The sequence below is a fragment of the Phyllobates terribilis genome, unplaced genomic scaffold (assembly GCF_046119375.1).
Source record: "Phyllobates terribilis strain yellow unplaced genomic scaffold, ASM4611937v1 Scaffold_12__6_contigs__length_324123572, whole genome shotgun sequence".
Lineage (NCBI taxonomy): Eukaryota > Metazoa > Chordata > Amphibia > Anura > Dendrobatidae > Phyllobates > Phyllobates terribilis.
In genome coordinates, this window is record NW_027362772.1 from 158,001,129 (window position 1) to 158,028,337 (window position 27,209).

At 48.1% G+C, this 27,209-nt stretch overlaps 1 protein-coding gene across 2 annotated transcripts in view; it reads left to right on the plus strand.

Moving 5' to 3' along the window:
- Nucleotides 1–228: 228 nt before the first annotated feature.
- The window catches only part of POLD1 (DNA polymerase delta 1, catalytic subunit), an 80,006-nt gene continuing 53,025 nt past the window's right edge, over nucleotides 229–27,209 (plus strand). The window contains exons 1-14 of one of the 2 annotated variants that reach the window (XM_073656439.1): nucleotides 229–362; nucleotides 3,908–4,117; nucleotides 4,742–4,852; nucleotides 9,825–9,965; nucleotides 11,167–11,292; nucleotides 13,364–13,517; nucleotides 13,937–14,051; nucleotides 14,123–14,252; nucleotides 15,712–15,878; nucleotides 24,045–24,149; nucleotides 24,291–24,431; nucleotides 24,960–25,070; nucleotides 26,326–26,517; nucleotides 26,681–26,769. In XM_073656439.1, coding sequence (XP_073512540.1) covers nucleotides 3,919–4,117; nucleotides 4,742–4,852; nucleotides 9,825–9,965; nucleotides 11,167–11,292; nucleotides 13,364–13,517; nucleotides 13,937–14,051; nucleotides 14,123–14,252; nucleotides 15,712–15,878; nucleotides 24,045–24,149; nucleotides 24,291–24,431; nucleotides 24,960–25,070; nucleotides 26,326–26,517; nucleotides 26,681–26,769 — 1,781 coding nt within the window. In that variant the 5' untranslated portion in view covers nucleotides 229–362; nucleotides 3,908–3,918. Of the gene's footprint in view, nucleotides 363–444; nucleotides 464–3,907; nucleotides 4,118–4,741; nucleotides 4,853–9,824; nucleotides 9,966–11,166; nucleotides 11,293–13,363; nucleotides 13,518–13,936; nucleotides 14,052–14,122; nucleotides 14,253–15,711; nucleotides 15,879–24,044; nucleotides 24,150–24,290; nucleotides 24,432–24,959; nucleotides 25,071–26,325; nucleotides 26,518–26,680; nucleotides 26,770–27,209 lie in introns of those variants that run through there. The other variant, XM_073656440.1, reaches the window with a different exon arrangement.

Sequence of the window (27,209 nt, forward strand, 5' to 3'; positions counted from 1 at the left end):
CCACAAGACTTGAGGATGTCAGGGCATGCTGGGAGTTGTAGTTGCTGCCCTCGATTCTCACACCTATAACATATAATAATAGCGCGTCACACTCCTCTTGTGCGCCAACACCTCTCTACCGCCAGGGGGAGCTGTGCGGAACACAACACATCAGCACTGCCCGCCACACACAACATGGCGTAATGTTATCTGCGTGCGCAGCGTCGTTGGTTGCCACACACAATATGGCCACAAACCGCTCCCATCCGAAAAGGACCTATCAGCCTCCTGCGTCCATGACAACGACGACAGGTTGGGGGAGGGGTCGAGTGCAGGAAGAGAAGACTTTGGCGGGAGAGTGGGAACGTTTTGCTGGAGGGGAAGTGAGTACAGAGTGTGGATGTCCTGCGTGCGCGGTTGCCGATCGCTGTACGGCTGTCGTTATACCGAGTGTGTGCTCCAACATAGGGCGGTACTGTGCCGGGTATGATAGGGGGTCTCATTCAGCCTGGCATTATAATAACGTGGTATGGTGGGAGATAATAGGCTGTAATAAGCCTGGCACTATAGAGGATAGTGGCACAATATGATGGCCCCACTAATCCCCCAAATACAGTATGATACCCCACCTCAGTATGATGGCCCTACTAATCCCCCAAATACAGTATGATGCCACCTACACAGTATGATGGCCCCACTAATCCCCCAAATACAGTATGATGCCCCACCAAACACAGTATGATGGTCCTACTAATCCCCCAAATACAGTATGATGCCCCACCAAACAGTATGATGGCCCTACTAATCCCCCAAATGCAGTATGATGGCCCTACTAATCCCCCAAATACAGTATGATGCCCCACCAAACACAGTATGATGGCCCTACTAATCCCCCAAATGCAGTATAATGGCCCTACTAATCCCCCAAATGCAGTATGATACCCCACCTCAGTATGATGGCCCTACTAATCCCCCAAATACAGTATGATGCCACCTACACAGTATGATGGCCCCACTAATCCCCCAAATACAGTATGATGCCCCACCAAACACAGTATGATGGTCCTACTAATCCCCCAAATACAGTATGATGCCCCACCAAACACAGTATGATGGCCCTACTAATCCCCCAAATGCAGTATGATGGCCCTACTAATCCCCCAAATACAGTATGATGCCCCACCAAACACAGTATGATGGCCCTACTAATCCCCCAAATACAGTATGATGCCACCTACACAGTATGATGGCCTCACTAATCCCCCATATACATTATGATGCCCCTCCAAACACAGTATGATGGCCCCACTAATCCTCCAAATACAGTATGATGCCACCTACACAGTATGATGGCCCCACTAATCCCCCAAATACAGTATGATGCCCCACCAAACACAGTATGATGGTCCTACTAATCCCCCAAATACAGTATGATGCCCCACCAAACAGTATGATGGCCCTACTAATCCCCCAAATGCAGTATGATGGCCCTACTAATCCCCCAAATACAGTATGATGCCCCACCAAACACAGTATGATGGCCCTACTAATCCCCCAAATGCAGTATAATGGCCCTACTAATCCCCCAAATGCAGTATGATACCCCACCTCAGTATGATGGCCCTACTAATCCCCCAAATACAGTATGATGCCACCTACACAGTATGATGGCCCCACTAATCCCCCAAATACAGTATGATGCCCCACCAAACACAGTATGATGGTCCTACTAATCCCCCAAATACAGTATGATGCCCCACCAAACACAGTATGATGGCCCTACTAATCCCCCAAATGCAGTATGATGGCCCTACTAATCCCCCAAATACAGTATGATGCCCCACCAAACACAGTATGATGGCCCTACTAATCCCCCAAATACAGTATGATGCCACCTACACAGTATGATGGCCTCACTAATCCCCCAAATACATTATGATGCCCCTCCAAACACAGTATGATGGCCCCACTAATCCTCCAAATACAGTATGATGCCTCACCAAACACAGTGTGATGGCCCCACTAATCCCACAAATACAGTATGATACCCCCACCAAACACAGTGTGATGGCCCCACTAATCCCTCACGCACATTATAATGCCTTCATAGCCTATTGCACATAATATGATGGCCCCACACCCAGTATGACATCCCTACACCCCCTCCATATCCCTCACAGTACCCCTATGCAAAGTATGATGCCCCCACACACCGTATCACATCCCTACAGCCCCCTATATACCATATGACAGATGTTCAAATACAGTATGATGTTACCACAGCCCCACACCATATGAAGTCCCTACACCCCCCATATCATTTGACATCCCCTCATCCCCAGCGCACCCAGTCTGCCGTCCCCTCATCCCCAGCGCACCCAGTCTGCCGTCCCCTCATCCCCAGCGCACCCAGTCTGCCGTCCCCTCATCCCCAGCGCACCCAGTCTGCCGTCCCCTCATCCCCAGCGCACCCAGTCTGCCGTGCCCTCATCCCCAGCGCACCCAGTCTGCCGTGCCCTCATCCCCAGCGCACCCAGTCTGCCGTGCCCTCATCCCCAGCGCACCCAGTCTGCCGTGCCCTCATCCCCGGCGCACCGAGTCTGCCGTGCCCTCATCCCCGGCGCACCGAGTCTGCCGTGCCCTCATCCCCGGCGCACCGAGTCTGCCGTGCCCTCATCCCCGGCGCACCGAGTCTGCCGTGCCCTCATCCCCGGCGCACCGAGTCTGCCGTGCCCTCATCCCCGGCGCACCGAGTCTGCCGTGCCCTCATCCCCGGCGCACCGAGTCTGCCGTGCCCTCATCCCCGGCGCACCGAGTCTGCCGTGCCCTCATCCCCGGCGCACCGAGTCTGCCGTGCCCTCATCCCCGGCGCACCGAGTCTGCCGTGCCCTCATCCCCGGCGCACCGAGTCTGCCGTCCCCTCATCCCCGGCGCACCCAGTCTGCCGTCCCCTCATCCCCGGCGCACCCAGTCTGCCGTCCCCTCATCCCCGGCGCACCCAGTCTGCCGTCCCCTCATCCCCGGCGCACCCAGTCTGCCGTCCCCTCATCCCCGGCGCACCCAGTCTGCCGTCCCCTCAGCCCCACCGCGCACAGTATGATGGTCCCCACTAATCCTGGCCCCACAGCCGTTTCCACCCCTCCCCCACAGTACAATGTTCCCAAAGTACATCTCTCCCCTACCTACACACTGTATGATTGCGCCCACAGCCCCACTACACACAATATGTTTGCAAAATAAATCCTCGCTTACCCCTGATTCCCTGGTGTGCTGCTCCGGTCTGCGCTGTGTGCAGGCTGCCGCTCCGAGCTGCTGGTTCGATCCAGTAATGTCGTCTTTCCTGTTGCTCTGAGACTCACAGGCTGAATGGTGGAGCAGGGAGCTGATGGCTCCCTCCTCCACCATTCTGCTGAACTGAATCTGCATCCTGAGGATACAAGTACTGTTGAAATCTACACACTGGGCCCTCCCACCTCACAGGTCTGCATGGTCTGCCACGGTACGGCACTGATTATAGCCCATTTTCTCCTCCTTCTACAGATCTTTAGGTCACTTAAACTCCTTTTACCGGTCCTGGTTGTTCAGGGATTTTGTAAGGCCACCATATGGTGCTAGAGAAGTGGCCCTATTATTTAGTTCTACGTTTTCTGGTCTTTACAAGGGGCGTGGCTCAAAGGGTAACAAGGCAGAGCAGCCTAAAGACCCACCTCCGAGGTTCCGTTGAGCCATGCCTTCGAGGTTCAGTCGAGCCACGCCCCCGAGGTTCCCTCTAGCCACGCCCACATGTAAAGACTATAAATTAGCACTGAAATAAAGGGCCCATATCACCGGGACCGTATAAGGAATTTCAGCAAAGTAAAACTTGTAGTTTGTAAAAGAAATCTGTTTCTATTTTCGTTACTTTTAATGCGTAATGTCTTTTTTCTAGAAATATTAAAAATGGACTTTAAGCGTAAAAAGGCCGCACCCCCCGGAGGCTTCTCCTCCTCCTCCTCCCAGACCAAGAAGAAGAAGTCGAACTGGGATGAGGACCAACCGTCCCAATTTGAGGAGGAGCTGGCGTACCTAGATGAGATTGAAGCAGACATGGCCATGGAGATGAGCGATGTGTGCTCTACTGCAGACATCTTACCTGTCGGTAGGAGACTTGTGCTTATGTTATAGAGAAACCCAGACGGGTTTTTTTTGCTGATGTCTTATGTCAGGAGATGTCTTATGTTATGAGTCTCACCGTATTTCACAATACAATTTATTATCATTATTATTTAATTCTTATTTTTAATTTATTCATTAAATTAAATTATTAGATTATTAAATAGATCCTTAGACCAGATCAGACTGGTGTATTTACTATGATAATCCATATCACAATGCGCGGAATAATCTTTTAGACAAGTCTAAACTCAATCTCTGCTCATCTAGCCTGGTTGACACCTCCTCAGTGTCCCTCCTCCCTGCTGAGATCTGCTCAGAACAAGCTGCAGCTGTCAGGCAGGGTGGACGGAGGCTGAATATACTTGGACTCATGATCTCTTACTCTATAATTGGATTCATAAAATGCTCTTGTTAATATCAGGATTGTACAGCCATCTTGACTTAAATTTTCAAAGTAAGTACACCAGCCTTTTGTCTATGTAATAACACATAGTTTATATTGTGAAATCTGGCATCTTTACTATTGATACAGCCTTTTAAAATCTGTAGGCAGTGATGGAGAAGTTACAGATTTACATTTCTGCTTCATTTTCTTTTTTTTTTTCAGATAAATTCTCGGACAAAATTTCACCCAAATGGCTGAGACCTCCTCCTCCTGCAATAGATCCGCTGCAGGATGCCTTATGCTTTCATCAGATTGAACTAGATCATTATATTGGTGAGTAGCCGGCTAATAAAAACAGGAGTCACGGATGATCCTCCCAGAAAATGTTCAGTGTTTGTGCCCTTAAAGACACCTTTGATTTGAGAAAAACAATTAGTGGCTACCTTTTAGTTATAACATTTCATTCATTTTCAGACAGCTGATATACAGTTTGCAGCCTGATCCAAGTTTCAGCTTTTTTTTTTCTCTCCCAGTAATATAGGCTGGATTGTCAGCTCTGTGTGTATCTAAGCTACTTCTGCCTTCACTGCTCATATCAGCATAGCTTCTATCTATGTACTTTGTTTGTGTCCTTAAAGGCTCTAGACACCTTTGACTTGGGAAAACAATTAGTGGTTACCTTTAGTTAATAAAATTGCACTGTTTCAGTCTGCTACCTTCATTTTCAGACAACTGATATATAGTTTGCAGCCTGATCCAAGTTTCCCTCCCAGTAATATAGATTGGATGTCAGCACTGTGTGTAACCAGGCTACTGCTGTCTGCATTGCTCATATTAGCACCACTTCTATCCTGCACTTATTTCTTCATGTGCTCATTTTCTGTAGCCTGATTTCTCTGCTCTCCTTAAGGTACTTTCTCCTCACCCCATTCTGTGAAAATCTGGGCACAATCTCCCTCCCTCTGCCCACTGCTAGCTTCAACACTGGCGGACCAGTGAGAGCCGTCAGGAAGTTTTTTTTTTTTCTCATGTGGGAGTTTCTCTCACAGTAATATAAGCTGGATGTGACCTCTGTGTCTATCCAGTCTACTGCTGTCTTCACTACTCATATCAGCATAGCTTCATCTATGTCCTTAAAGGCTCTAGACACCTTTGACTTGGGAAAAATGATTAGTGGTTACCTTTATTTAATACAATTACACTATGTTTCAGTCTGCAATCTCCATTTCTTTATTCATTTTCAGACAACTGTTATGCAGTTTGCAGCCTGATCCAAGTTTCAGCTTTTTTTTTCTCCTGTGGGAATTTCCTTCCCAGTAGTATAGGCTGGATGTCAGCTCTGTGTAACCGACTACTGCTGTCTTAATTGCTCATATTAGTATAGCTTCTATCCCGCACTCGTGCTTATTTTCTGTAGCCTGATTTCTCTGCTCTCCCTAAGGTACTTGCTCCTCACTCCATTTTGTGAAAATCGATGTTCAAGCTCCCTCCCTCTCCCCACTTCTAACTCCTACACTGGCGGACCAGTGAGAGCCGTCAGGAACTTTTTTTTTTCTCTTGTAGGAGTTTCTATCCCAGTAATATAGACTGGATGTGAGCTCCTTGAGTATCCATTTAACAAGTTAACAGTCTCAAGTGGAGCTCCACTCCATTCACAGCTAATAGAAGCGGATCCTGGCTGTGACATACAGCCATTATCTGACAGGTATGGTGCAGGCTCAGTCTGTGAGCCCAATCCCGACCTGCACCATACATGGATGTTGGAAAGGGGCTAAAGAATACCTGTTAGGACAAATTTTATCAAACTAATAGTTTGTCTGCATAGGTCAGATAAAAACATTAAAAATGACACCTCTCTTGTAGTTATCCGATGTAGCAGCGATGAGAAATCAAGCTTTGAAGCCACATGAGAATTAGCCTGGAAGTGCACTGGGGGCGTGTCACTGCACTTGGAGTACATGACACGCCCCTCCCCAGTGCACTTCCAGGCTTGTAGTTTCAAAGCTTGATTTCTCAGCACTGGAACGTCGGATTACTACAAGAGAGGTGTCATTTTTATTATTGTTCTACAACCTACAAAGCCAGACCAATAGTTTGATTACTAGGTTTAGGTCCCTGGATGATTGTATGGCGGTCTGAAGCTGGTACAGTAGAACAGCGGAGTTCCCAATCTCGGATCCTGCATGCGACAATGTTCGATGAGCCACTGCCAGATGGATGGAAGGTCCTGTGTTTGCAGGTAGTTACCACTCTCCAGCCTGTGCAAATAAGGAAGCGCCGTCATTACAGATTACATCTCTTATTATTGCTGCTATAGGGAAACAGTTTTCATTTTTCTTGTACCTGTTATCACTATTCTACTCCTTGCGGTCGCAGAGAGTGAAGGATTGCGATGCTGTTGGGTGAGAAATTCCTCTGGAAATAATCTTCACTCCTATGTTGGGCCTTTCAAGTTTGAAAGAAAAAAAAGAAAACTAAATAAAAATGTCCCCATTTGGGGATCGAATGTCTGGCGTCTCAATGACTACAATTAACGTGAGCCGGCAATAAATCACAAGTATCTTCTGGCCGGAGCAGACGGTCAGCACAGAGCGTAGGTGTAAATCACACATTAATCTTACACTGTGATATGTAATAAATTACCCAATCAATATGGCCGCCGTCACGTCTCCATCAAGCGTTATCCATATTTCCTTGTATGATAAAAGGAATATCTGCTGAATGACTTGACACGTCAATGACTGCAACAGCAATGCTGAGTCACCGTCAACTAAGCGTAATGGCGGCCGTTACATATTTTTCTAGAAATGGTTAAAGGGGTTGTCCAGTTTACAGAACCCATTTTCATATATACAGTAGTTGCAATAAAAATTACTCGACCCCATTGGAAATTTGGTTTGTTAGCAAAGTTTACAAACTTTCTGCTGTTGGCAATAAACCAGTCAAACAAGCATATTTCCAATTGTTCATTGCAACTAATATAAGTGCTTTCTCCAAATTCATCACAAAATGCCACTTTGAGAGTTATTCATTCTCCATGACGAGCATTTTGAGCTGTTATGATCTTCTGAAGATGTGTAACATACAGTGGGTACGGAAAGTATTCAGACCCCTTTACATTTTTCACTCTTTGTCTCATTGCAGCCATTTGGTAAATTCTAAAAAGTTCATTTTTTTCTCATTAAAGTACACTCTGCACCCCATCTTGACTGAAAAAAACAGAAATGTAGAAATTTTTGCAAATTTATTAAAAAAGAAAAACTGAAATATCACATGGTCATAAGTATTCAGACACTTTGCTCAGTATTGAGTAGAAGCCCCCTTTTGAGCTAGTACAGCCATGAGTCTTCTTGGGAATGATGCAACAAGTTTTTCACACCTGGATTTGGGGATCCTCTGCCATTCTTCCTTGCAGATCCTCTCCAGTTCCGTCAGGTTGGATGCTGGACGTTGGTGGACAGCCATTTTCAGGGCTCTCCAGAGATGCTCAATTGGGTTTAGGTCAGGGCTCTGGCTGGGCCAGTCAAGAATGGTCACAGAGTTGTTCTGAAGCCACGCCTTTGTTATTTTAGCTGTGTGCTTAGGGTCATTGTCTTGTTGGAAGGTGAACCTTCGGCCAAATCTGAGGTCCAGGTCACTCTGGAAGAGGTTTTCATCCAGGATATCTCTGTACTTGGCCGCATTCATGTTTCCTTCAATTGCAACCAGTCGTCCTGTCCCTGCAGCTGAAAAACACCCCCATAGCATGATGCTGCCACCACCATGTTTCACTGTTGGGATTGTATTGTGCAGGTGATGAGCAGTGCCTGGTTTTCTACACACAAACCGCTTAGAATTATCACCAAAAAGTTCTATCTTCGTCTCATCAGACCAGAGAATCTTATTTCTCATAGTCTGGGAGACCTTCATGTGTTTTTGAGCAAACTCTATGTGGGCTTTCATATGTCTTGCACTGAGGAAAGACTTCTGTCAGGCCACTCTGCCATAAAGGCCCGACTGGTGGAGGGCTACAGTGATAGTTGACTTTGTGGAACTATCTCCCATCTCCCTACTGCTTCTCTGGAGCTCGGCCACAGTGATCTTGGGGTTTTTCTTTACCTCTCTCACCAAGGCTCTTCCCCCACGATTGCGGCCAGGTCTAGGAAGACTTCTGGTGGTCCTAAACTTCTTCTATTTAAGGATTATGGAGGCCACTGCGCTCTTAGGAACCTTGAGTAATGCAGAAATTCTTTTGTAACCTTGGCCAGTCCTGTGCCTTGCCACAATTCTGTCTCTGAGCTCCTTGGGCAGTTCCTTTGAGCTCATGATTCTCATTTGGTCTGACGTGCACTGTGAGCTGTGAGGTCTTGTATAGACAGGTGTGTGCCTTTCCAAATCAAGTCCTATCAGTTGAATTAAACACAGCTGGACTCCAATGAAGGAGTAGAACCATCTCAAGGAGGATCACAAGGAAATGGACAGCATGTGACTTAAATATGAGTGTCTGAGCAAAGGGTCTGAATACTTATGACCATGTGATATTTCAGTTTTTCTTTTTTTAATACATTTGCAAAAATGTCTACATTTCTGTTTTTTTTCAGTCAAGAAGGGGTGCAGAGTGTACTTTAATGAGAATAAAAATAGAGTTTTCTCCAAGGATTTCCTGATACTTGATTGACTCCATCTTGCCCTCCACCCATGGTGCAGGTCTCTAATGTTTCACTATAGACATCAAGGAAGCCACCTCAATGCTTCACTGTATGCATCACAGAGCCACTGCCATGCTTCACTGTAGGCATCACAGAGAAAATGCTATGCTTTACTGTAGGCGTCACTGAGCCACCACTATGATTCACTGTAGGCATCACCCAGCCACTGTCATGCTTCGCTGTAGGCATCACAGAGCCACCGAAATGCTTAACTGTAGATATCACCGAGGCATCACAGAGCCACCTCCATGCTTCACTAGGTCCAGATAAACTAAAAGGCCTCTAAGGGGGTGGTTTCACCTGAGACATTTGTGATATATATCTATATCTAGATATAAGATGTTCCATCTCTGGGAGTCTGGGACCCCCATGCAGTCAGACCAAAGATCTTCCAATTCCTGTTACAACTCTTCCAGAGATATGGGCCCTCTTATTTAGTGATACTTTTTATGGTCTCTTTCTAAGGGAGCTGTGCTCACAGGATCCTCAGGGGCGGGTCTTTTAGGCTGTCATTTTTTCAGTGGACTGCATTCTGACTCAAAATATGGTTGTGTGAACTTAGCCTAAAAGTGATTGTGAGATCTGCTTCCCGCTTCTTAACCAACGATGTCTTACAGGGTCACATATTCCTGGGATGCTTGGCGCTACACAGGGACCTGTACCCATCATCCGGATGTTTGGGATCACAGCGGATGGGAACAGCGTATGCTGCCATATTCACGGCTTTGCCCCATACTTCTATGTGCTTTGCCAGCCAGGTATGTGTCCAGATGTGTCTCGTTTTTTAATAAATATTAGGGGTTATGTATTAAGCCGTAGGGCAGATTCTTTGCATTTGTGCCTTTTGTTGTCTAGTTTTTGGCGTTTTTAGCCTTTTTAGCCTATTTCTGATCTGCTCCAATTTTTTTCTTTTAGTTTGCGCCTTTAAGTCTATTATATGTATTGCCTATTTTGTTTTATTTTGCTTTTCTCCATTCACAAGCAGCAACAAAATTCATCCGTAATTAAAGGGATTGTACCAAACAGGACTGTGGAGTCGAAGTCGTGGAATCGGTATAAAATGGACAGACTCCTAAAATATATAATAAATTGGGTTAAGTTCAATGCAGGATGTGCTGTAAATGTTTTCATAAGAATTTGGGAAAGTTATGATATGTACTATAAATATCTGTTCTATTCCTGATCTCAGGATCTCGGCTTTTACTAGAGATGAATCTGTGCTGCACTTTATGTACATGCTCAGTAGTGAGGCAGGGCTGTGGAGTTAGTCTTGGAGTCGGGAGTTGTAGTCAGAGGTTTGGCTTACCGACTCCACAGCTCTTGTACCAAGTTTCAAAATTATCCCTTATCCATGTAAAATCCCCCTATCCATGTTAAATCCCATTACCCATGTATAAGCCCCCTATCCATGTAAGAGCCCCCTATCCATGTAATTCCCAATAGCCATGTAATTCCCAATAGCCATGTAAGGCCCCATAGCCATGTAATGTTCAATAGCCATGTAAAGCCCCATAGCCATGTAAAGCCCCATAGCCATGTAAAGCCCCCTATCCATGTAAAGCCCCCTATCCATGTAAAGCCCCCTATCCATGTAAAGCCCCCTATCCATGTAAAGCCCCTATCCATGTAATGCCCAATAGCCATGTAAAGCCCCATAACCATGTAAAGCCCCCTTATTCATGTAAAGCCCAAGAGCCATATAATGCCCCCTTAGCCATGTAAAGCCCCCTTAGCCATGGAATGAAAGTGAAGTGAAACAAACAATGCAATTCCTCCATTATTTTTTGGGTCTTGGTTTTTACGTTATGGTAAAAGTGACGAGACGTCTACTGGGGCATCGTGGAGAGCCATGTTGCTACTAATGAGACCGCTGTGGAGATTAGGAAACGTGCTGCCGACAATCTACTTTTCCCACTTTGTCCAATATGGTGCCATCATTGTATCGGATTGGTCTTTTAGGCTTCAAAGAAGAGTCACTGAGCGACTTCAAGAAGGAGCTGAACAATGTTGTGATCAAGGACATGCGCTCCAACAAGGACAACCTCTCGCAGGCAGTCCTGGCCGTTGACATCCTTAACAAAGAGAGTGAGTGATTGCGTTTTGCTCTTCCTGAACTGGGGGGGGGGGGGACACAGATTCTGAAGGGACATTTTCTGTCGTACCTCACCCGATCTTTGGTAGGAGACAAAGCTCATAACCAGATTGCTGTCCTTACGTATATTTGGACATGCCAGCTATCTGTGATTGGTGAGGTCCACTCTCTAGGACTTGTAACTCCTCGCACAGCACCCTGTGCATAGTGTGATAGTACATGTCCTGGCAAGAGAATCACTATTGATAAAAGATCATCACAGAGGGCATCGTCATTATGTTGAAGGAGATGGCTTATACCTACTAAACCATTGACAGTGCAAGGTTTCAGAGTTTAAAACATGTTCAGACTTCCTTGTGTCTCCGCTGATGGCTCATTATTGAGAAAATCAGCTTTGTTCAATTATACAAATTAACTGGCAAGTGCCTTGGGGGTGGTGCGTGCTGGTTAGTGCCTTGGGGGTGGTGCGTGCCAGTCCTGGTTAGTGTCGGGGGGATTGATGCGGTGTGTACCGGTCATGGCTAGTGCCTTGGGGGCAGTGCGTGTCGGTCCTGGCTAGTGCCTTGGGGGTGGTGTATGCTGGTTAGTACCTTGGGGGTGGTGGGTGCCAGTCCTGGTTAGTGTCGGGGGGATTGATGCGTTGTGTACCGGTCATGGCTAGTGCCTTGGTGGCGGTGCGTGTCGATCCTGGCTAGTGCCTTGGGGGCGGTGCGTGTCGGTCTTGGCTAGTGCCTTGGGGGCGGTGCATGTTGGTCTTGGCTAGTGCCTTGGGGGCGGTGCATGTCGGTCATGGCTAGTGCCTTGGGGGCGGTGCATGTCAGTCTTGGCTAGTGCCTTGGGGGCAGTGCTGTCGGTCTTGGCTAGTGCCTTGGGGCGGTGCATGTCAGTCACGGCTAGTGCCTTGGGGGCAGTGCATGTCAGTCATGGCTAGTGCCTTGGGGGCGGTGCATGTCAGTCATGGCTAGTGCCTTGGGGGCGGTGCATGTCAGTCATGGCTAGTGCCTTGGGGGCGGTGCATGTCAGTCATGGCTAGTGCCTTGGGGGCGGTGCATGTCAGTCATGGCTAGTGCCTTGGGGGCGGTGGTGCCGATCCTGGCTAGTGCCTTGGGGGCGGTGCGTGCCGATCCTGGCTAGTGCCTTGGGGGCGGTGCGTGTCGGTCCTGGCTAGTGCCTTGGGGGCGGTGCGTGTCGGTCCTGGCTAGTGCCTTGGGGGCGGTGCGTGCCGGTCCTGGCTAGTTCCTTGGGGGCGGTGCGTGCCGGTCCTGGCTAGTGCCTTGGGGGCGATGCGTGCCCGTCCTAGCTAGTGCCTTGGGGGCGGTGCGTGCCGGTCCTGGCTAGTGCTTTGGGGGCGGTGCGTGACGGTCCTGGCAAGTGCCTCCGGGGCGGTGCGTGCCGGTCTGGGCTAGTGCCTTGGGGGGCTGTGCGTGCTGGTCCCTGCTAGTGCCTCGGGGTCGGTGCGTGCCGGTCCGGGCCAGTGCCTCGGGGGGATGTGCGTGCTGGTCCCTGCTAGTGCCTCGGGGGATGTGCGTGCTGGTCCCTGCTAGTGCCTCGAGGGCGGTGCGTGCCGGTCCCGGCAAATACTCCAACTTTCATCCATAAACTCATATAATACCGCTCCCATGGCCTGGATAGACGGCTCCTCTGTTCTGCATGAGACACGGATCATGCGCTCAGCACAGTACTATCCTTGCTGAAATCAAGAGCTTCACTGACAGCTGCGTCTGTCGGTAAGGCCGATTCTCACAGCAGGGGGTGTAAAGCAAAAAGCATGGGTCAGGAAGGCACGGCACATAGATGAGATCAGAATGGTGGAGATATCAATCAAGGCCGAGGGGAAGGCGTTAGGCGAGATTTAGTAAGTGGATGGAGCAATTGCTGAGATCTGGACCAGCTACGGTTATATGCAGCCACACGGGCATGCTACAACTGGCCTCTCCTCTCCATGGCTCTGTATGGTTTATTAGGCACAATTATTATTATTGAGATTTTTAATTGTCAAATATCTTGTTTTAACCATTTTTTCACATGTATTGATAAGTAACATTGACATATGTGTAACCGTAGGTATGTACGGATATCATGGGAAGAAGATTTCTCCCTTTCTTAAGATCACCATGGCCTTTCCCCGCCTTATTGCACCTGCCAAGCGCCTCTTGGAACAAGGAATACGCTTCGGCTCTTTCAGTGCCTATGAGGCCAACATTGACTTTGAAATCAGGTATTCTGTACATTTTTTTAATGTATTGCGTTACACTGAAATCGCAGTGACACGTAGCATTGAATGCAATGATTTCCTATGGAGTCATATGTTTCATTGTGTTGGATCCTTTGTCGCAAGTCACATGTGACATGATGATCGCACCCCCCACTAATGGGAAATTTGTCATTTCTTAGCAATATTCTTTCAATTTCTTAAGAAAAAAACCCATCACTAACTCCTACACTCACTATGGTAAAGTTTATATTAAAAAAAAAAGTTTTGACAAAACTTTCTCCCTGCTCGTGGCAGCGCCGAGTTTAGAACTGTCATAGAGCTACACGAAGCGTAGGTCATCTATATGCCATGCCAGGAGAACTCCTTAAAGTATTTTTCCCATTTATTTCATAATCTTCATTATTGCACATTTTGGCTTTCAGGTTTATGGTTGACAATGATATTGTTGGATGTAATTGGATTGAGCTTCCAGCCGGTAAATATCGTATACGGAAGGGAAATCAAGGAGCGGATGTCAGTAAGGAAGACCCCAAGAAGGTGAGCGACGGGTATTTCCTTGGACACTCGTGGTGGGCCGATCCTATAACCTGTGTTTGATCCCCTCGCAGATGTCTCTTGCCCAACTAGAGGTTGATATCAGTTGGTCGGATCTCATCAGTCATCCCGCCGAAGGAGAATGGCAGAAGATAGCACCTCTTCGAGTTCTCAGTTTTGATATTGAATGCGCCGGAAGGAAAGGTAATTGCTTTGGTGGTCCTGACCCATGTCTATTTATGCATAGATTTAAAGGACTTTTGTTCTCCGTGGAGAAATCCAGGAACCAGGGCACCAGACGTCTTCCTTTCGGTAACTTCATTAGTACAGAAAATTCAATGTTTCGGCCGCACAGGGCCTTTATCGAGCCATAAATACATCTCTCTTTTTCTATGGCTTGATAAAGGCCCTGCACAGCCGAAATATTGTTTTTTCTGTACTAATTAAGTGACTAAAAGGAGGACATCTGATACCCTGGTTCCTAGATTTCTTATAAATCGGTGGGGGTCCGGCCTCTGGGACTCGCACCAATCAGCACGGGAAACTTTTCCTTTTGAGAGGCAGGTGGGATGTTCCAACCTCCGCTCCATTCATCCTCTATGTGGCTGCCGGAAAAAGCTAAATGCAGCTTTCAGCAGCCCCACAGGTAATGAATGGATTAATAGTCACTCCATTCCAACGGGGGGGGGGGGGGGGGGGGGAATCTGAAACGTTCTATAAAAATTCACTCTTTGATTTTTAGCCCCTTCACGGCATTTTCCATTTTTTAGTTTTTTCCTCCCCTTGTTGCAGGAGCCATAACTTTTTTATTTTTCCCTCAATATAGCCGCATGAGGGCTTGTTTTTTGCTGGACGAGTTGTACTTTTGACTGATCCCATTAATTTTACCATATTGTGTACTGGAAAACAGGAAAAACAATTCCAAGTGCTGTGAAATTGCAAAAAAAAAAAGTGCAATTCCTTATTTGTTTTTTTGGTTTTTATTTACCATGTTCACTATATGGTTAAACTGACCTGGCAAGATCATTCTCCAGGTCAGTGCGAGTATGGAGATACCAAACATGTATGGTTTATTTTTTATTTATGTGGCAAAAAAAAATAAATCTGAAATTTGTATGAAAAAAGTGTTTGTGTGTGTTGCCATTTTCCAAGACCCGTAACGTCTCCATTTTTCGTGATCTGGGACCGGGTGATGGCTTATTTTTTGCGCCCCGGGCTGACGTTTTTATTTATACTATAGTGGGGTAGACGCAATGTTTTGATTGCCTGTTATTGCATTTTATTGTAATGTTATGGCGGCCAAAAAAACCGTAATTCTGGCTTTTCGTTTTTTTCCTGTTTACCGATCTGATTCTTTTATATTTTGAGCGGACATTTTTGAATGCAGCGATACCAAATTTGTGTGTGTGTATATATATATATATATATATATATATATATATATATATATATATATATATATATATATATATATATATATATATATATATATATATATATATATTTATTATTTTCAATGGAACGAAAGGAGGGTGATTTGAACTTGTGTTTTTATTTTTTTCCATCTTTTTTCATTTTTACATCAAGTTACTCTACAAGTAAAAAAAAAACATTGTCTCCACTTTCCTGTGTGATCTATCATTATTCCGTCTTCCCTTTGTAGGAGTGTTCCCTGAGCCAGACAAAGATCCCGTCATTCAGATTGCCAACATGGTCCTGCGGCAGGGGGAGAAGGATCCCTTCATACGTAATGTCTTCACCCTGGGTACATGCGCCAGCATTGTCGGATCTCAGGTTCTCTGCTTTGAGAAGGAAAAAGATCTTCTTAAGGTATGATCTCTCCGCTGCTTTTTCTCTATCGCTTCATTGGGGGACACAGGACCATGGGTGTTTGCTGCTGTCGCTAGGAGGTTGACACTATGCAAAAAAAAGGAAAATGGCTCCTCCGCAGTATGCACCCACCTACAGGCACCAAGCTCACCAGTTTAAGCTTAGTGTCTGTAGGAGGTAGACCTGGATCTTTACTGATCCAACCCTGTTGTGTTTTATTAATGTTTGTTTTTTCTCTTTCAGATACAGCTCTTCAGGCTAACAGGGCACACTGCATCCCCTGTTAACCCACTAGTGACCGAGAGAGCAATGTGGCTACCCCCACATCGCCCACTCTCGGACCCGCTGGGCAGGACTTATCCCCTGTCACCTTAGGGTGTCTCAGGGTGATTTCGGTGGCCAGTCCTAGCCTGTTCCCCACCCCAGCCCCCTCCCCGGAGCGGCCTGGGAGGGAGACTGCGGTCCCTGCGGGTGACCTTCCCCCAGTTTTCTGGGGTTGACACCGTCTCCTGCACTGTCCAGGACCGGACAGTGCGGGAAGGAGGAAAAGCCAGGATCCCCCCTATCCAGGAAGGCATCCTGAGACCATCCTCAGGAGGTGAAAGGAACGGACGATTACCGGACTCAGCTACTGACTCTCAGCTGCAGGTACCAGCCCTACGCCCCCCCCCCCCCCCGCCCTCCAAACATGGCGCTTAACAGAGCTTCCCTGGGCCACTTCCTCCTTCTTCCCCCTTACACGCGGCAAATCTGCCGCGCTTTTTCTCCAAGGAGGGCGTGTCCTGTGGGCGGTCCCGCGCCGACGTCCATCCGCCCCCTCCTATTTCACCAATCAGGACCGAGGGGCATAGTGACTCTTCCGTCACGCCCTCGTGCCTTTCCACGGACCTATCATCGGGGGGCCTCTCAAGCCCGCCCCCCTTCCCATCTGCCTATCGGAGCCTTGCGCGCTCCGTCATCAACGAGCGTCCCTGCACCGACGCCATCGCTCTGCGGCTCGCAGCTCCCTACTCCGTCGGCACCTACTGCGACCAGCTCCAACCTCTCCTTCGGAGCCTTCAGGGGGACACGGGACCGCTTCTCCGCAGGATCGGGTAGGCTCTGTCCGCACAGCTCTGTCCGCACACAAGCCCCCCATCCCTCACTGCTCACAGCGCTCCCCTCTGCAGTGTCCCTGGCCAGGCACATATGCCCAAACCCAGAGAGCCCTCAGTCCGCCCCTCTCACATCGTCACATACTACGCCTGTGCTCTTTGCGGTACTAAGTGGCCCACGGGTCTCACTACGGCCTTCTGCTCAACCTGCAAATCTCCCGCCATGCTGGCACCCCAAGATCCCCCTGCCGCTCAGGACGTGGTAACCCCCTCCCCTCCGGAGTGGGCTGTTGCTATGTCACAGTCTGTCTCTGACCTCACCAAGGTTTCTCAATCTCTGGTACAGACCTTAGAACGCTTGCCAGAACGTTTCCCTATGTTATCAACGGCCACCAGCGCTCCGAACGTCCCCACAGACGATTCGCAGGCGCCCCTGCCCCCTCCTCACAGGGGCAGACGGACGGCACGTTCTCAGAAACGGACTCACACAAGCTCATCCTCCAGCTCTCCAGACTCTAAGATGCTCCCTGCGTCTCACACCTCCTCCCCGGAGGTCGCCCCGGGATCTAACTCTGCTTCAGATTCAGACTCCGGTTCTGACTCTGACCAGTATTCCAAGGTCCAGGACATGATAGACAGCCTTATAACGGCTGTCAATCAGACTCTGCACGTTACAGAAGACAAGAGCCCTTCCCGGGACTACTCAGTTTCCTTCAAAAAGATTAAGCGTCCCGCACGCACTTTTTCTAACCATGCAGAATTTGACAGCTTTTTTCAAAAGCAGTGGCAGCATCCAGAAAAGCGCTTTACAGGAAAGAAACCGCTAAACGTCTTATACCCATTTAACAACGACCTTGTCAGCAAATGGACAGAGTCACCATCTGTGGATCCTCCCGTCTCTCGCCTTTCCGCCAAGATGGTACTGTCTCTTCCGGATGGTTCCTCCCTTAAGGATACCACGGATAGACAAGTTGAGGCCCTCTCTAAGTCAGCCTTTGAGGCTGCGGGCACCTCTCTTTGCCCTTCCTTCACCTCAACTTGGGTATCAAAAGCAGTGTCCGCATGGGCCAAACAGCTCAGACAGGGCATCCTAGCAGGAGCCCCCCCGGACGATCTAGCCGACTTAGCCGATCAAATCGGCCACGCCGGGAAATATCTGCTTACGGCGTCCCTCGACTCCGCTGCATGCTCAGCCCGGGTTTCCAGTAATCTCGTTGCCTTACGTAGAATTCTTTGGCTTAAAGCCTGGAACGCCGACCCTTTTCAAGGTTCCAGGCTGTTTGGCTCCAAGCTAGATCATATCATCTCTGATGCTACTGGGGGTAAGAGCACATCCCTCCCCCAGCCCAGAGCCAAACGCCCTTTTCCTAGGAGACGTCCCCTTCAGTTTCGGTCCTTTCGTCAGTTCGCTCAACCGAACCCCTCCTCTCAACAGGACCGTACTCCAGCACAGCAGGCAGTCGTAAACCCTCCTTTAGGCCCACGCCTAACTGGCTCCCAAGGAGTCGCTCTTCCAAGTCCTCTGGATCACGATCTCGATCCAACAGGTTTTCCTCAACATGACGGGTCACTCCCACCTGGGACCTCTCCCAGGGTGGGCGGCCGTCTTCTCCTATTCACAGATTCTTGGCTCCCGGCAATAGAGGATGCCTGGGTCAAAGAAATTCTGACTTCCGGCTACAAAATCGAGTTCGATTCCAGCCCACCATCACGTTTCCTCAGGTCCCGCCCCCCTCAACCATCTCTGCTTCCCGGTTTTCTCCAAGCCATCACTTCTCTTCTACGCTCAGGAGTCATAGTCCCGGTTCCCGTTCAGGAAAGGTTTTCCGGTTTTTACTCAAATCTCTTCGTCGTCCCAAAAAAGGACGGCTCACTACGTCCGATTCTGGACCTCAAACAGCTAAACCGACATGTACGCATCCGACTGTTCAGGATGGAGTCCCTCAGGTCGGTAATTGCCTCAATGGAGGTCGGGGAATATCTATGTTCAGTGGACATTCAGGATGCATACCTCCACATCCCAATCTGCGCGTCACATCAGAAGTTCCTTCACTTTTCCTTCAGGAGCGCGCATTACCAGTTCACTGCCCTCCCCTTCAGCCTCGCCACAGCCCCGAGGATTTTCACGAAGGTGATGGCGACAGTTATGGCCGTTCTTCGAACAAGGGGAATTGTAATCATACCCTACCTCGACGACCTGTTAATCAAAGGCCCCACTTTCAGGGACTGTCTCTACAGTCTCCAGATCACCTTGAACACTCTCTCCCGGTTGGGCTGGCTGATCAACACGGACAAATCCTCCCTGGTCCCATCCCAACGCTTAACCTTCCTAGGAATGCAGTTCGACACGACCCGTGCCCGGGTCCTCCTTCCAAGTGAAAAGATGAACTCCCTACGACAGGGAATCCATATCCTCTCCGACCCAGGTCCACACTCCCTTCGCCTATGCATGAGTGTCCTGGGAAAGATGGTAGCAGCCATGGAGGCAGTTCCTTTTGCCCAGTTCCATACCCGCTCCCTTCAACTAGCCCTTCTCTCAGCTTGGGACAAGAATCCGTCATCTCTAGATCGACGCATCAAGTTGCCTCGCCAAGTAAGACGGTCACTAATCTGGTGGTCCCGCCCTTCTTCCTTCAGACCCGGGAGATCATTCCTTCCGCTTCGCTGGCAGGTGGTCACGACCGATGCCAGTCTCATCAGTTGGGGGGCAGTCTTTCTACAACACATGGTCCAAGGCCGGTGGAGCCCCCACGAAGTCTCTCTCCCCATCAACATTCTGGAGATAAGGGCGATTTACCTGGCGTTGCGTCACTGGCAGAAGATCCTGGCAGGGTTCCCAGTCCGTGTACAATCGGACATTGCCACAGCTGTGGAATACATAAACCATCAGGGAGGAACTCGCAGCAAGCCCTTCCTAAAGGAGGTGGCAAGAGTGCTACTTTGGGCCGAGAAGATGGTCCCGGCAATCTCAGCAGTTCACATTCCAGGGGTCGACAACTGGGTGGCCGACTTTCTCAGTCGGCAGGGCCTCGCCTCAGGAGAATGGTCTCTCCATCCCGAGGTGTTTCACCAAATCTGCTTACGGTGGGGCACACCAGACGTCGACCTCATGGCGTCCCGGTTAAACCACAAGGTTGCGGCCTTTGTAGCTCGGTCCCGCGACCCGCTAGCAATCGCCCAGGACGCCCTAGTCATTTCATGGTCACAGTTCCAACTGCCCTATCTCTTTCCACCTCTACCTCTGATCCCTCGAGTCATCAAAAAGGTCAAGACAGAGGGAGTACCAGTTCTCCTAGTGGCCCCAGATTGGCCCAGACGAGTCTGGTACGCAGATCTGGTAAATCTGCTTGTCAACTCCCCCTGGAGACTACCAGACCGTCCGGACCTCCTCTCTCAGGGTCCTATTCTTCATCAGAGTTCTCGTTCTCTGAATGTAATGGTATGGCCGTTGAGGCCGCGGTGTTGAAGACGGCGGGCTTTACTGACAATGTTATTCAGACCCTTATTAACGCCAGAAAACCCGCTACCTCACGCATATACCACAGAACTTGGAGAGCCTTTTTTCGTCACTGCGAACAGGATCAGCTTACTCCTATGTCCTTTTCTTTGCCAGTCATTTTGGCCTTTCTTCAGTCTGGCCTAGAGGCAGGATTATCTCTCAGCACTCTCAAGGGCCAAGTTTCGGCCTTGTCCATTCTATTCCAACGTAACTTAGCTAGCCGTCCTCAGGTCAGGACCTTTCTACAAGGGGTGGCCCACCTGGCGCCTCCCTATCGCCCTCCACTGGAACCATGGGACCTTAATATGGTCCTAACCGTCCTACAACAGCCTCCGTTTGAACCCATTCAGGACATTCCAGCCTCTCTTCTTTCCTGGAAGGTGGCTTTTCTGGTGGCGGTTACCTCTATTAGAAGGGTCGCAGCCCTCTCTTGTCGGTCGCCTTTTCTGGTATTCCATCAAGACAAAGTAGTGCTCAGGCCAGTGCCTTTCTTTTTTGCCAAAGGTGGTTTCCGCTTTTCACATCAATGAGGACATTGTTTTGCCTTCCTTCTGCCCTGCTCCAGTGCACCCACGGGAGAAGTCCCTGCATAAACTGGACCTGGTCAGAGCTCTACGTGTGTACCTTTCCAGAACGGCCTCCTTTCGGCGCTCGGATGCCCTTTTTGTCATACCTGAGGGGCATCGCAAGGGTCTCCCTGCTTCCAAGTCAACCATCGCCCGTTGGATACGTTCGACCATCTTGGAGGCACATCGCATCTCGGGCAAACCTCCCCCTCCCGGGGTAAGGGCTCACTCCACCAGGGCGGTGGGGGTCTCTTGGGCGGTCCGCCATCAGGCTTCGGCCTCTCAAATCTGCAAGGCCCCAACGTGGTCTTCCCTTCACACCTTTTCAAGGTTTTACAAGGTCCATACTTATTCTTCGGCTGACGCCAGTCTTAGACGGAAGGTCCTGCAGGCGGCAGTTGCCGAAGTCTGACCTAGTCTGTGACTATCTTCTGTTCTCCCACTCAAGGGACTGCTTTGGGACGTCCCATGGTCCTGTGTCCCCCAATGAAGCGATAGAGAAAGAGGGATTTTTGGTACTCACCGTAAAATCTCTTTCTTGGAGCCTTCATTGGGGGACACAGCACCCTCCCTGTGTTTGGACATATGTCCTGTTGGCCCTGTTGGGCATCTCATTTAGTTTTTTCACGATTGTGCCCGGTTGGGCATTGCATAGTTGGTTAACTTGTGCTTCTCCTACTGCTCTAGCCACTAACTGGTGAGCTTGGTGCCTGTAGGCGGGTGCATACTGCGGAGGAGGAGCTATTTTCCATTTTTTGCATAGTGTCAACCTCCTAGCGACAGCAGCATACACCCATGGTCCTGTGTCCCCCAATGAAGGCTCCAAGAAAGAGATTTTACGGTGAGTACCAAAAATCCCTCTTTTATAAAGGCGCTAAACTAAACTTTTGGGCTGGCGATTGGTTCGGTTTCCTCTTACACTCCAAAGACATACTGATTGTGAGCCCCCCATGGGGACAGCGATGTTAATGTCTGTATAGTGCTGCGGAAGAGTCTGTTACATCAAAGCTATAATGACCGAGTGTCGCAGACAATTTTAATTAAAGATCAAAGTGTTTTTATGTCTTTGGAAACTGTCATGTGGTTAATTGTACTCCAAGGTAAACCGACTAAAGTAGTCTATTGTTCCAGTATAAAAGGGAAATTTTGATTTTTCTCCGTCCTACACTAGAATCGTCATTACCCGTTATTGGCACGTTTCAGTATTTGTTGGCTTTCTATTATGTTTGTGCACTTTATAAAGTATTTGCTTAGCGCTATCACAATAACCAGAGATCGCCTTTCACCACTTGCTTTCCTGCCAACCATTACTTCCAGAGAGTTTGTAAAGAGCAGGAACGCCCCCATGTATTGTAAAACTTTTATCGCGGAAGCAGAATCTGAATTTGGGGATCATTTATCATAATTATATTCTCAAAATTACTGCTATTTTAAAGGAACCTGTCACGTCATTTTTAGCATTACTAACACGTTGTTCTCAATCAAAATGGCGCCGTAATCTTCTCCAAAAATCACTTGGTATGGTTATATAGTACATTCTCTTTCAGTCGTAGGGGTGACGCTTCATTGTCTTTTAGTCACAGTCTCGTCATATTGTTGACACCCCCACACTCTGATTTATGTTCCGGGGTGTGCTGACGTCACGGGAATTTCCTTTAAAATCATGCGCATGCGTGGTGCCGAGCGGCTCCCCGCGCATGCACACTAAATCTGGGTGTACATACCCGAGTCACGGGCTCTGTGACCACACAATTGTGAGTGTGCACTGAAACATTCGCGCCACCGTCCCAAGGGCGTTACACTGCGCAAGGGCTAGGAGCTGCTCGTCACTGTGCATGCATGGGGACTTGCACGACATTGCGCAAGGTGCAGGAAGCCACTCAACACTGCGCAAGGCATCTCTTGACACTGCACAAGGCGCGGGAAGCCACTCAACACTGCGCAAGGCATCTCTCGACACTGCACAAAGCGCTTGAAGCCTCTCGACACTGCGCAAGGCGCGGAAAGCCTCTCGACACTGCTCAAGGCGCGGAAACTCTTGTCACTGCGCAAGGCTCGGGGAGCCTCTCGTCACTGCGCAAGGCACGGGGAGCCTCTCGACGACACTGCGAAGGCGCGGGGAGCCTCTTGACGACACTGCGCAAGGCGCGGGGAGCCTCTTGACGACACTGCGCAAGGCTCGGGGATCCTCTCGTCACTGCGCAAGGCGCGGGGAGCCTCTCGTCACTGCGCAAGGCACGGGGAGCCTCTCGACGACACTGCGCAAGGCACGGGGAGCCTCTCGACGACACTGCGCAAGGCGCGGGGAGCCTCTTGTCACTGCGCAAGGCACGGGGAGCCTCTCGACGACACTGCGCAAGGCACGGGGAGCCTCTCGACGACACTGCGCAAGGCACGGGGAGCCTCTCGACGACACTGCGCAAGGCACGGGGAGCCTCTCGACGACACTGCGCAAGGCACGGGGAGCCTCTCGACGACACTGCGCAAGGCGCGGGGAGCCTCTCGACGACACTGAGCACTTGGATTTTAGAGCAGATTTCCATGACTTCGGTGCTCCCCGGAACAGCAATCAGAGTGCGGGGCTATTGACAATATGATGAGCCCGTGACTGAAAGGTACTATATAACTATACAAAAGTGATTTTTGGAGATGATTATGGCTCCGTTTTGATCGAAAACAACCAGTAAGTGATGCACATTGCATCAGCAACAACACACTGGGGACAGTTTAGTTGCTAAAAAAGACGTGACAGGTTCACTTTAAGACTCAAATTTAGTTTAAACAACAAAAAAAAAAGTCTACACATTGAACAGCAAAGAAAAAAGAAATGCATTAGTTAAAAAGAAACAAAAATGTCCATAGGGTTGCATTCCATCTTGGCTACATTTAATGGGCTTGTACGGAATTGAACTACCCGGTCATATGAGATCAGTGGGCGTCCCTTATTGTTGATTAATTTCTCCGTCCTGATATCCCCGTATCTTTCATTCTTTATTCTTTTTTTTAGGAATGGGCGGACTTTGTGCGTGTCATTGATCCGGATATTATAACAGGCTACAATATTCAGAATTTTGACTTGCCATACCTGATCAACAGAGCTCACGCCCTTAAGGTAACACGTCTTTATTGTCCGTTTTTCCCGTGAACGACCTTTAGGTTGGACATGTCTGATCGCTGGGGTCCACAGTGTTCTGACACGTAGTCCTGCTCGTTTCGGTCTCTACGGGATGGTTTACGTTTTTCTGTGATGCAGGTCAGCAGTTTTCCTTTCCTCGGGAGAATGCGGAACATTCAGTCTGTGATCCGAGACTCTTCCTTCCAGTCGAAACAAATGGGCCGACGAGAAAACAAAGTCATCAATACAGAGGGCCGAGTCCAGTTCGATCTTCTGCAGGTATTGTTATAAAAGTGCACCCTGTGGAGTATAGAGAGGACAGACTGACCGTTACCTGCCGATCACAGACACATAGCGAAGATTTCAGGCCCCCTGATAGTAAATGGCACCCACACGGACCTCTTTTTTTTCCTAAATTTACAGCGCCTGTGCTAGTTTCCTGGTGCAGATGAGCGCAATATATGAAGCTTTCATCTGCGCTTGCGCATAAGAAAGCGATGGACATTATTGCGTGATATGCTGCCGCATCCTAGGGCATTTTCAGGAAACGAGTGCAAGGTCTGACATTGCTTTAGAAAGGGAGACAGTGTTGCTGAACTACTAAAGACTGTATGTTAGCAAGTTGTCGATACTCCCCTCAACTAATTTTTTGTATTGATAAAGTGATCAATCCCTTTAAATTAGCCACCATCTATAGTGAAAAGGCCCAATGGATTCTCAATAAATGTTCCAAAAATCTGTACTTTTATGTTATGTTTCTGCCGCTTCCTTGGGACTGACAGCTCATCACGTAATTTGTTCTTGCAGGTTCTTCTAAGAGATTACAAGCTGCGGTCCTACACCTTGAACGCTGTCAGTTTTCACTTCTTACAAGAACAGAAAGAGGATGTGCAGCATTCCATCATTACTGATCTGCAGGTACAGATTCATTGTCAAATCAGGTCCCAAATACCCCCATAAAAGGCACATTGTCATTAGACTCCTCCCTACTAACTGTTTCCTATGCAGTTTTTCTGGAGCTTACTTCTTTATTCATGTTCAGAAATGGGTATTGTTGGATAGGTCTTGTAAATACAAGCAGTTTTGCAATTTACTGCTTATTAAAATTTTCATCCGTTCTTGAGATATTAACACTTTTTTAGAAGATGGACAGCAGCAGCAGCAGTCGTCTTTCTCCTAGGCAACAAGTTGTAAATAATAGAAAAACGGTAATATCTCAAGGACGGTGCAAATTTTAACAAGCAGTAAATTGCAAAAGTGTTTGATTTTGCAAACCTTATCCGACAACAACCATTTCTGAAGATGGGAATAACCCTTTAAAGTGTCTCAATACTAAAAGAATATGCAGTAAGCTGCCTCTAGTGATGGCTGTAGACAATCTGATTTTTTTTTCCATAGAGCTGTACCTGTGCGAAGGTGGTGGCGAGAGCATAATGGAAGGTGTTAGTCGCCAGCATTACCTATATTGATAGTCATACTGTTTAATGGGGTGATTTCAACCCCCATAGCGGTGTCTAATGTAGCCAAATATAAATGTGGGGGGGAACATAATGGAAGCAGATGTTCACCAGCATTACCTATACAAATAGTCATACTGTTTAATGGGGTGATCGCAGCCCCCATAGCTGTGTCTAATGTAGCCAAATATAAATGGGGGTGGGGGGCATAATGAAAGGTGATATTCACCAGCATTACCTATACTGTTAGTCATACTGTTTAATGGGGTGATCGCAACCCCCATAGCAGTGTCTAATGTAGCCAAATATAAATGGGGGGAAGCATAATGGAAGGTGTTATTCACCAGTGTTACCTATACAGACAGTCATACTGTTTAATGGGGTGATTGCAGCCCCATAGCGGTGTCTAATGTAGCCAAATATAAATGTGGCGGGGGAGTATAATGGAAGCTGATGTTCACCAGCATTACCTATACAGATAGTCATACTGTTTAATGGGGTGATCGCAACCCCCATAGCGGTGTCTAATGTAGCCAAATATAAATGGGGGTGGGGGGCATAATGGAAGGTGATATTCACCAGCATTATCTAGACTGTTAGTCATACTGTTTAATGGGGTGATTGCAGCCCCAAAGCGGTCTCTAATGTAGCCAAATATAAATGTCGTATATGAAATAAAAAGTTTAGCTTTAAACTTTTCTTTATAACTTTGGCAGAATGGGAACGAGCAGACCCGCAGGCGACTTGCTGTATACTGCTTAAAGGATGCCTACTTACCCCTGCGGCTCCTGGAGAAGCTCATGTGCGTCATTAATTACATGGAGATGGCCCGTGTGACCGGCGTACCCCTTAACTACCTGTTATCCCGTGGGCAGCAAATCAAGGTTGTATCGCAGCTTCTCAGACAGGTATTAGCACAGGAGAAGTATCATGTCGCACAAATCGGGCTGTCGATAGACATCCAACGAGCGTCATCGTTTTCTGTCATCTGCTGATGGGCATTAACACAAAAATGTGGGTTTTTTTATACATTTTTACATTTATAGCTGTTTTTTTTTTCTATTTTATTAGGCAATGAAAAAAGATTTAGTAATGCCAGTGATGAAAACAGAGGGTGGCGAGGACTACACCGGTGCCACAGTTATTGAACCTCTTAAAGGGTGAATGATCTCTTCTTAATGTTGTCCAACATCAGATTAATGGCTGATAGTTTCTATAGAATCCGTACTCCTCTCTGTATCCTATGCTTTCTATAAACTTCAGTTAATCTGCCTGCAAAATAAGAGAAAAAACTGCAGAAAGTTTAATTCCGCTTTAATTATCGGGCATAGCAACTAGAAAGACAAACTGACTCTGCACCAGTGTTGTCCACGGGCTGTCGGGTATTGATCCTCCACCATTTACGTGAATGGCGCTGAGCTGTAATACCCGATAACCTGTGCACAAGTCATGTGTGATAATTGTATAGGATTTATATATATATATATATATATATATATATATATATAATATGAGTTGTTGAAAGTGAACATAGGATTTAATTCCTTATATTTTTAGGCGATAGACACCATTTTTAAATCTGGGTTTTTCTTTTTCACGT